This window comes from Haliotis asinina, chromosome 16 (genome assembly GCF_037392515.1).
Source record: "Haliotis asinina isolate JCU_RB_2024 chromosome 16, JCU_Hal_asi_v2, whole genome shotgun sequence".
Taxonomy (NCBI): Eukaryota; Metazoa; Mollusca; class Gastropoda; order Lepetellida; family Haliotidae; genus Haliotis; species Haliotis asinina.
The window spans coordinates 46,947,307-46,957,294 of record NC_090295.1 but is presented as its reverse complement, the minus strand read 5'-3'; the positions used below and the strand labels follow the sequence as shown (position 1 = coordinate 46,957,294).

The 9,988-nt window shown below is 39.3% G+C and overlaps 1 protein-coding gene across 3 annotated transcripts; it reads right to left on the bottom strand.

Moving 5' to 3' along the window:
• Positions 1-1,130: 1,130 nt before the first annotated feature.
• On the bottom strand, positions 1,131-9,705 carry LOC137268524 (cdc42 homolog). Of its 3 annotated transcripts, none has more exons than XM_067803095.1 (5): positions 9,606-9,705; positions 4,673-4,797; positions 3,535-3,717; positions 3,062-3,259; positions 1,131-2,771 (listed from the first exon to the last, which is right to left on the bottom strand). In XM_067803095.1, the coding sequence occupies exons 2-5, from the start codon at positions 4,781-4,783 to the stop codon at positions 2,679-2,681; spliced, it is 585 nt and encodes a 194-aa protein (XP_067659196.1). In that variant the 5' UTR covers positions 4,784-4,797; positions 9,606-9,705; the 3' UTR covers positions 1,131-2,678. The 3 variants fall into 3 exon arrangements, with proteins under 3 accessions (XP_067659196.1, XP_067659195.1, XP_067659197.1); XM_067803094.1 differs by lacking the exon at positions 9,606-9,705 and adding an exon at positions 9,252-9,377; XM_067803096.1 differs by lacking the exon at positions 9,606-9,705 and adding an exon at positions 5,433-5,529.
• Positions 9,706-9,988: the final 283 nt, after the last annotated feature.

Below are 9,988 nucleotides of genomic sequence, written 5' to 3'. Positions count from 1 at the left end.
TGTTTCCGCGAAAATTAAGCCGCGCGAAAATAAATGATTTTACAGTAATTAAATTCCTGACATGGATATCTCTGCAATGTAACATACCCCTGCAGGATTTACACCGTCCTTCAAAATGCTGGGATCGTTTGCAAGCTGAGATGAAAACTGAAATGGACAGATGTTCCACGACTGAAACAGGACCTCATGAGAGAGAGAGAGAGAGAGAGAGAGAGAGAGGGGGGGGGGGGGGGAGAGAGAGAGAGAGAGAGTACGTGTTGGGTGCAGTTTGTTTGTGAGTCCACCCCTCCTTTAAAGGAGGGGTGCAACTAACTGCATTTCCCGATGAATATTGTCACCGGTTTTTCCTCACATTAATTTTCAAATTTCAATTGTTACACCAAAATAGAAAACATTGTGCCCAGCAGCAAACAACCTTTCAGTTTAACCTTTTTAATAATTAAAAAGCAAACCTTGCCGTAGCTTAAACAATATCATCCTACCATCAGCCCAGATATTACAATAGCCTGTTAAATTGACTGCATTACGTGTTTGCTGCATTATCAGATGTTGAAGTAGGGGCCTTAACTGTTCTTGTTTCGTTTTAGTGAAAAACGTTTCAACATCCTTATGTTATTTGTTTTGTACACCTGTCCGTCAAAGAGTAGTGTGGTGCTAGTGCACCAATGCTGGCATGACGAAGGTGAACTAAAGCTTGACGTAGGTGGGTTGTCTATCCTGGTTGCAGTTACACTGGCCAGAGCATTGACATCCTACAGCTGGTTCCCGGGCCTCTCATTAACACAGGGTTACGTAGAGGCCCGGGAACCAGGATGAGAGTACTGATGGAGCGGACACCAAAGGGAGACCACTCTTGAGTGTTAGACTCTACCAACTGTTGGATGTGCAGTGCGAACGGAGTAAAGTCTTTCTTCTAATTTATTTAAAATTCAAAACATTAGTTCATGACTAAGAACACGACGTCCCGGCGTTAAGTGGAAGGCTTCGGCAGACAGCATCTTGTCATAAACTCGGCCGACTCACGTTCTGCCTCAACAAAACATGATCAAATAAATGTTAAATCCAAGTCACCGGAATTCAATGCTAATAATGCATTTAGAGGAATATGGGAAAAGACACAGACGAATGGATAAAAAGTCACTTTCTTTTATTCAGTGTTTAAATACATGCAAGATAAATAATGCTATTTACAACGTCAATCTCAACATATCCATTGTATATGTGTATCTATCTCATTCAGAAACGTTTTGTGAACATATCTAAAGAAATCCCATGTACACGAAGTGTTGTCAACGTGATCGTATATTTAGAATTATAGATACACTGTGTAAAAAGCAACAAAGGCGAAAGAAAAACTGATTGTTTTATAGAATTGTATAAACATATTTTCATTTCGTCATAGCATTAGGAACGATTGTCAGGCCCCCAAGTCTCACTAAACCAGTAAACTGCTGATTACGTCTCTCTGATATCTTGCTTGTCCTTTTTGGTATGTTTTTTATGAGTACAATGCCTTTCTTCACTAAACAAAAGCAGCTCTTTTGTTGTCATGGGAGGAACATGTAAGCACATGATTTTGATACACATACATATAAACATAAATGAAACAGAAATAGTGAAGTTATATGTGAATGCGCGCATGTGTGCGAAATACATGCAGATTTTCACACAACCATTAAAACACTTACACGTGTAAAAAGACAACATAAGAACACAGATGACAGAATGACAATGAGACAAGCACGTGAGTCTGGTGAAGCCCACATGAGGCTCGAAACAAGCACCATGAAAATATTATATGCAACAAAATATCACCATACAGTTCATATTCCTGTTTTTGCGCCTTGTTAACAGCAGGATATTTCGATCAGTATTGCATTTAAACCATGCTGCAAATTATATTACATCGTTTCACAAGTGGACCAGTCCGATACAGAGACCTGTCTACTAATACCTTAATTTCAGCAGACACAGAAGCAAATTCAACGTTTAACCGCACTACAAAAGAGGAAACACCTGTCTGATGAACTATTTTAGGTTCCATCTTTTAAGTCACAGGGCCGAAACCATATCGCTGGAATATCGTTGAGTGCGGCGTAAAACTAAGCTCAATCACTCTTAAGTGACAGCATGGTCTATGTACAGATCTGCAAGGTTGACACCTGAATGTTTGACTGTTGACTACATCAAGACCTTACATAGGAACATGTAACGTCCAAAGGCTACATCATCAAATATCAGGAAGCTCAGCTGTATATTTTGTCTTTGGTGAGCAAATATATATGTAACAATTTCCATGTACACTTCCGGGTTCCTGACGTCAGACAAGTGTCCGATAAGTTGCATGGCACGTTGCAATACATACCTCCTTCCCTCCGTTACCGTACACTTAGTTTAAAACTGCGACAATTGGAGTTCATGATGCGTTTGCACAGCTCGCGTTGTTGAACTTGACTTATAACAAGAAGACAACAGCAAGATGATAAGTTTCACCGTCCGCGGGTCATTCAAGTTCAACTGTTGCTGTCAACAAAGATCGTGAGTAATGTTCAATCAGAGACCATAATACGATAGACGTCTCTGGGTCCATCATGAACTATAAGATCCGATTGTTATTGTGCATCTACCACTGATCCATGAGAACTCCGTAGAGACCAATCTAGCCATGTGAAGAGTATTCACAGAATGACACATTTCCTGCCGGAAGTTTTGAGTTTGGGTGGGTCCAAGGCTGTCAGGATGGCCTCGTCAAAAACATTCTTCAATCCACGCTGCGAAATTTTCAAGAAATAAATATAAGTTTTAAAAGATGAAGTTGTAAGAAGAATGGATATTTTTTCAATTATGTTTTTTTCAAAATATACTATTTAACACAACAAATACTGGGAAACTGTTGGCTATAAACAGCAATCACGTGATAAGGTCAATGAAACCAGTTAAATTAAATGTATTATTTTATAATTCGTCACTATGAATATGTTATTTAAGCTTGTGAGATTTAATGTGGACAAACAACAAATTCGTTACCCAAACCACGATAAATATCATAGAGACCCGTCACCTGTGTAAGGGCAGAGCACTCGACGTATTTGGCAGCCTTCACGTTCTTTGCGAGTTGTTTCCCTTGTTCTGCTGTGATGGGCCGTTCCTTCCGCTTGGCGAGTTTGCTAATGGTCTCCAGATCATCTCGGAGATCTACCTTTGTCCCAACAATAAGGAACGGTGTGTTCCTAGAATGGTGCATTATATCGGGGATCCACTGAAACAAGAAGAGGACAGGTAAGTGTCACAAATGCACCTGAAGAAGTAAATTAATGCAACATATAGACGAAAAGCTAAAAAAAATTCTCGCATTTTCCCGAATGGTCTCCAGATCATCTCGGAGATCTACCTTGTGTGATAATAGGTCGAAGAAAAACAGGTGATGTTGTGCCAGCGTTTAACTTCCGGTGGTAAACAGAAACATGAAACAATATCACCTTATTCAACGTAAACAGAAGAAAAACAAGGCACATGTCAATAGCCACAACTCACCTTTTCTTTGATGTTTGTGTATGACGAAGGGGAGACAACTGAGAAACAGAGTAGAAACACATCTGTGTTGCTGTAGCTGAGTGGGCGGAGTCGGTCGTAATCCTCTTGTCCCGCTGTGTCAAACAAACCTAGCGTGTAGGGCTCGCCCCCTATAATCACCGTCACGGCGTAGTTGTCAAACACCTGGTAAAACAACACAGGAAACCATTAAGAGTTTAAATTCATTGCATGGTTCATAATCAAAATTAACCAACAATGATGTCTTTGTTTGTTTTTTGTTTCTAATGCCAAACCCCATATCCTAGCTGTCGGATATTGGACATCCCAGCTGTCGGATATTGGACTGTAAATACAAAAATCTGGGCAAGACAGCCTTACCAAAATATTAACGAAAGTACTTATTATGTACTCTAGCAACCTGTGTTGTTGAGGGGCCTATTCTATTGCCGAACCTCCATCTGTGAGTATGGTTTTACACAATCGTTTAGCAATATTTAAGCAACAACAAAGTAAGTAAGCCCACCCCACTCACCAAGTGAGAGTTATGATGAGGGATGTATTTTATACATATTTAAAGATATATACCCCAACAGAATAAACCCATCCCACCCCGCCCACAATGAGCGAATTATCCAGAGGACAACTTATAAAGGCTTCCCCACACAAACAGGCCAATACAAACCATGAGCGAGGTATGCAGACGGACATATTTGCAGGACATCATGTAAATGCTCCTCACCCAGCTGACCCACCCAATAACCTCAAAACACTCACCGTGGGCACGTATTGATGGGGATAAATTTGTAGGACATCATATGGATTCTTACCACTCTAACACGCCACCCAACAACCCCACCCGTCCACCATGAGCGAGTTGTCCTGGGGTATTAATGCTTCCCCACCCTATCAGACCCTGGAATAACCCCACCCACTCACCATGAGCAAAGTACACCCAGATTGTATCACCTAATTCAGCACGGCTCCCATGAGGGCTATATCTTGGGACGTTGGACAAACGCTTCCCCTAAAAGACCCGCCCAATAATTACACCCCACCCACCATGAGCGAAGTGTCCTGAGGGATATATTTTAGGGCATCATATAGATGGTTCCCACCCCAGCAGACCCACCCCACTCACCGTGGGCACGTATTCCTGGGGAAAGGTATTTGTCGTATAGGAATAGAGCATACAAGTCTTCCCCACAGCTCCGTCGCCGATCACAACACACTTCAAGGTGGGCATCGCCATTCTTAGTTTCCAATCTGGAACAAAACTGTTTACCTTAATATCGACATCCCTACTACTTGAAACAAAATCTACTACATAAATTATAGTATAGATATTCGAGCAGGTAAAATATATCGTGGTCGTGTTTACGAAAAAAAACCGGATGGGATTTTTCTCATATATATCCTCATAAGTAAACTGGTTGCGAAACCATGTCTGTCTCTATGCTATTTCTAACTTAACGATTTTGTTTACATAAAACGAAACCGATTAGGCCACACTATTAAAGAACATTTGTTTTCTGATTGGTAAACAACAGAAAGGGGATTATTTTCTATTATTGCGCCGGCCATCTCTATGGCATTTCTTTTACATTTTATCATTGTAATTATTGGCGCATTTGTTTTGAACATTCGTGGAGTTCTAAAAAACAAACAAAAACAAAAACATTACATTTTGCGCGAAGGTGTTCATTAACACAAAACAATTCTGAAGTCAATTATTAATTCCACTTCGTATACCTAGGAAACCGACTGCATCGGGAGCCTGAGTCAAGCCTATACAATCCACCTTGATTTCAAAACAGAGCTCCGATCTCCGTTCACAAGCGAAAAGCTGTACATTATTCGCGATTTTATCAAGATATGCAACAAGTAAAGCTAAACAATACCGTGTCAGTGCCTTGTCCTGTGACACAGGAACGGGAGACCTTCCACAATGTGCAATATTCTCTCACAACACGGCAAGGTAGTGAGTCATTAAAAAGACGTATCCGCATTGAGTATTGTGCAAGTCATGTTTTGGCCGAACCCCGCGTTCTGTTTGCGCTGTGACTAAGTGCCTGTTACACGTTGTATATCAATATATTTTTTAAAAACTTATGAAGTTCATATGTCTATGTACGCTCATGTAGTGAGACTGTAAGCTCGAAGTTAGACCAGGCTTGGAATGGGGGCGTGGATGGGTGATTTAGTGAGGCAACGACCGTGAGGTTTAACGCCTCTTTGACGCTCACTTACGATCCCTTGTCCGTTATATCATGTACTTTCCACCCCTGTGGTTTATACTGGATATAGCCACCCACTTGCTGAACTTTCTTTTGTCACATCGATATTTTAAATTAACGTTTAAACTCAGTTCAAGCAGTTTGGGGCCGAATGTAAACGAAACAAAACATTCGGTTTATGGATGCTTGAAATTTAATTTCTGTACCCTGGTGATTATTTATTTATTTATTTATTTATTTATTTATTTATTTATTTATTTATTTATTTATTTATTTATTTATTTATTTATTTATTTATAAGCTGAAATACGTTAAAACAAAAAACCTCGAACTGGAGAAATAATCGTACAACAATACTGATTCAGCTGAATTTCTGAAACACAGAACAATCTGGTTCAAAATTACAAAGCTATACGCCCAGTGTTCTGCAATTTTTCGTCAATTTCTCATTTATTTCAAGAGACTTTATCATATTGCTGGTTGCTTTTCGCGCCTTTTAGGTATATGACAAGCGTGTGCATAATTCTAAATTCTAAATCATTTGATCAAATAGTTTTGAAAATATTATTGTTCTTAACTTCAGGATCAATTTTCTCAAAATAGTTGTTTAGGATCTAGAATAGGGCTGTAAATAAAAGAAGTGAAATGTTTCTCGGCGATTGGCGTGTCACTGTTATTTGTGCACGTAAATGTTTTCTTGCCAGTTAAAAAACATAATTTTGACTTTTCAGCGTCCAGATCATCTATTTGTGCACTGTAAGAATGAGTGTCTGTAAGAACGAGTGCAACTGAATCTGCAATTTATTAACTGGTATATAGTAACACGTTTTTCAAACGATACGTATTGCAATTATTTATCGGAAAACCTGCATATTGGGTGAAGAACATACATGAAGTTTCGGCGATTATGTCTAGCCTCAGGATTTACATTGACAACAGTTGCTTTCCTTCGTCATACAATGACAAAACTACATACTATAATACTACTAATTGTATAAAAAGGAAAATCCACGAGAATGGAACCTAATTTTGAGATTGCTGTTATCAGAACCATAACACATACGTTTAGGGACGTAAAATGCAGAAAATAGAATTGACATGCCTAATTAATCACAATTAGTCAAACAGTTATGGTCTCAACATGTCGGAATGCGTATCGAAATACTGGTACCAACACCGCAATATATTGCAATATAATGTTCTGGCCAATACACAGCCCTAATCTAGAACACTCTGGTTTTCGGGAGACGAGTTGACATTTAATCCCAACAAAACTTAAACATGAATATTATATGTGCATACTACTGAAAATGGAATAATAATCAAACACCGAAACGAGGGCACGTAGACTTTTCGATTGATCTTAGTAAGGAGTGGGGACGGTGGTCGTGATTCTTAGTTCAGTATGTCACAGTTTTCCTCAAGTGTTAATTCTGTGCAGTGATAACTGTGAGACACATACCTGTAAGGACATTAAATAACAGACAGGACTTTCGACTAACTGAAAAAAACTTCATCTTGGTTGCCATGATAACGAATACATTTTCTATTTGTATTAAGGACGTTAACACACACTTTACCTGGTTTGTCACACACTGAACGGAGTGCTAATGAGGGACAGGTGCCATGCTAACATTCTGCAAACAATACAAAACTTCCTGGCTTACGTATTTTCTTTTTAGGGTGTTGGTAGGATGGGGCGGAGTATTTTTTTCCTTTTAGTTCCAGGATTGCTTGTGCGTTGTCACCAGTTCCACCGATGTTCCCCCTTTTAAACCCATTTTCGACTATTCAGTATCATTAACCTAATGAGACGAGTATATGGATGACAACTTCTTTTCATTGTCATCCATATACTCATCTTGTTATATCCATCAACTTTTAAATACCTCTCAAGAATCTCATCATTAACCTAGGTTTGACAGTTTCTGCTGATACAAAATATAGCTGTCTAATCAGGTTTAAGTCACAGACTAGAAATCGGAACGGGCGGGTCTCAAATATAGGCAATGTGGTGGGTTCCAGGGTATATAACCGAACTTAGATGCATTCACTGGGCAGCCGAGGACAGGCGTCATCCTTGGGACAAATGATTGTTTCTGATTTTGTTTTCTTTATTTTGTTGTGTTTTACTTACAAGTTTTATTGTTCAACATAAACACTTCTTCTAATTTGGTTTAGTCGGTGCAAGAGACCAGCAAAACAAAACTTAGCCTGTGAGTAGCAACGTGTGCTTAGTGCAGAAGAACCCGGCTCCTGGTTTGCTGTTGCTCACTCCTGGTTTAATTACTGTGCTGCGATAGCGCCGGCGCAGCATACCAAAAAAAAACTAGTCAGAAGTTGTGAGTGAGGGAGTATAGCTTCACGCTGCATTTAGCAATATTTAATAATATCAGATTACCAGAAATGGACGTCACACATTGTACACGTATGGGAAATCGAACGCGAACCTTCGGCGTGCCTTGTGTTTTACTTACTGCATGCCACTGCATTTGAAGTTTGAAGGCATTTATAAGTTGGACGAAGATAAATACAGTACAAGTTCTACGGAACGAGATTCAGTGACGTTCAGTAGTCCGATGGCATGTTTTGTGGATTTTATTTTTATAAATTAAATATTTTTATACGACGGTTCATAGATAATTCTTGCCCCTTCGTCGGGTAAAAAGAAGCTGTTATCCATGAAACTTGTCATCGATTCATTGTTATTGTTTTGAGGATGATAGATGCATAAAACAATTATATAGTAGCATCGTAAATTTATACAGTATGCATATACAAATTTTGATTCTCAATTACTTTTGATTAATTCTTTTTACACATGAAACATGCACAGCTCCTGATTACGCTTTGTGACATAGATAGGGTGTGTCTGAAGTGTCAGCTATTGTCAATTTGACGCTAAATCACTCACTCGCTCAGCCAGTTAACAAGGTATTTACAGCTGCAACGCTAAGATCACATACATGTGCGGTGGACGCCGTCCTCGCGTGCTCCGCCTAATCTGCCGTGCGTGCATTCCACCGACACTGAGCCTAGATCACAAAAGTGCAGACTGATATTTCAAGGGGTAAATGTCATCCATTCCACCCACGATTGCCATGCAGCTCGAACCACGTCATAACCTACGGTAGTCACAAATCAATGCCGTCCTGTACCCCTGCGTTAAAAACGGGTTCGATATGAATGCACTGAATATCATTATCCAGGGATATCCAAACTCCTTTCAAATGTCCTTAACAAAAACTTCAATACTTTAAGTCTAGATTCCTTGGCAAATGTCCATCACCTCCAAGACAGATATGAGAGACAAAAAATTACAATTTCAAAATTCAATATTTGATTAACTTGGAAACTGTCTTACCTGTGTCGTCTGTTGTGTTTAGTTTCAAACTGATTAACCATTCGCTGTTTAGCCTAGGTTTGAGTAGATTAAACCTATATATCGTATTCATATGTTACAAGTTTTATAACATCTCTTACCTTTGCTGTCACCGTCAATGTAATCAATGATCAAGCAAAGTGACTCGATCTACCCTCGTTAATGCTGTCAAGTGTCCCGAACGAGTCGCCAATAACACAATATATACCAGACCTCTGGTTGTCTATATTTAGAAAATACTATTTTTAGTCGCAGGTGCATCTAAGGGAGACAACCCATACATTGTTGAGACAACCCAATGACTGTGTATTGAATTGGTAAACTGCGTAGATGGTTATTGAATTGATAAACTGCGTACATGCTTTTACGCGTAATTGTTGAGGCGCCTTAGTTGGATTAAATGGCCTGAGAAAGGTGACGAAACTAGTTAACTACAAAAATTGAGCAACACTTGCCTGTTGGTCGGGTTCACAGTTGGACTAAAAGGAGGGTGAAAGAGTATGCACGCCCACTTTCCGAAAAGACTGTATTCGCCTCTGTTGTTTATTTCTATTTATATCATGGAAATTAGTGCAAGACCAGAATGTAATAAATATCCAGATCAGGTAGGGTGGTTCTGAGGATATTGAAAATTTTTTCCTCAGGTCCAAAACGAATTTTTTTTTGCGTGCGTGCGTGCATATGATCTGCATACCATTGAAATTAACGTTTCCTTCCAGCATGACTTACTTATTCACTGAACAGCATTGTATCGCATATGACAAATCAAAACATTCGTGGAATGTATAAAATATGTTAAAATAGAACTTAACCATAGCCAAGTGAATATAACAAGATA

Bases quoted from the DNA above. Each gene is read 5' to 3' on its own strand.
- LOC137268524 (XM_067803095.1), bottom strand. From the start codon at position 4,783: ATGGCGATGCCCACCTTGAAGTGTGTTGTGATCGGCGACGGAGCTGTG. The intron at 3,718-4,672 runs GTGAGTGGGGTG...TTGTTTTACCAG, and splicing joins CCCAGGAATACGTGCCCACG to GTGTTTGACAACTACGCCGT. The intron at 2,772-3,061 runs GTGACGGGTCTC...AAAATTTCGCAG, and splicing joins AGTGCTCTGCCCTTACACAG to CGTGGATTGAAGAATGTTTT.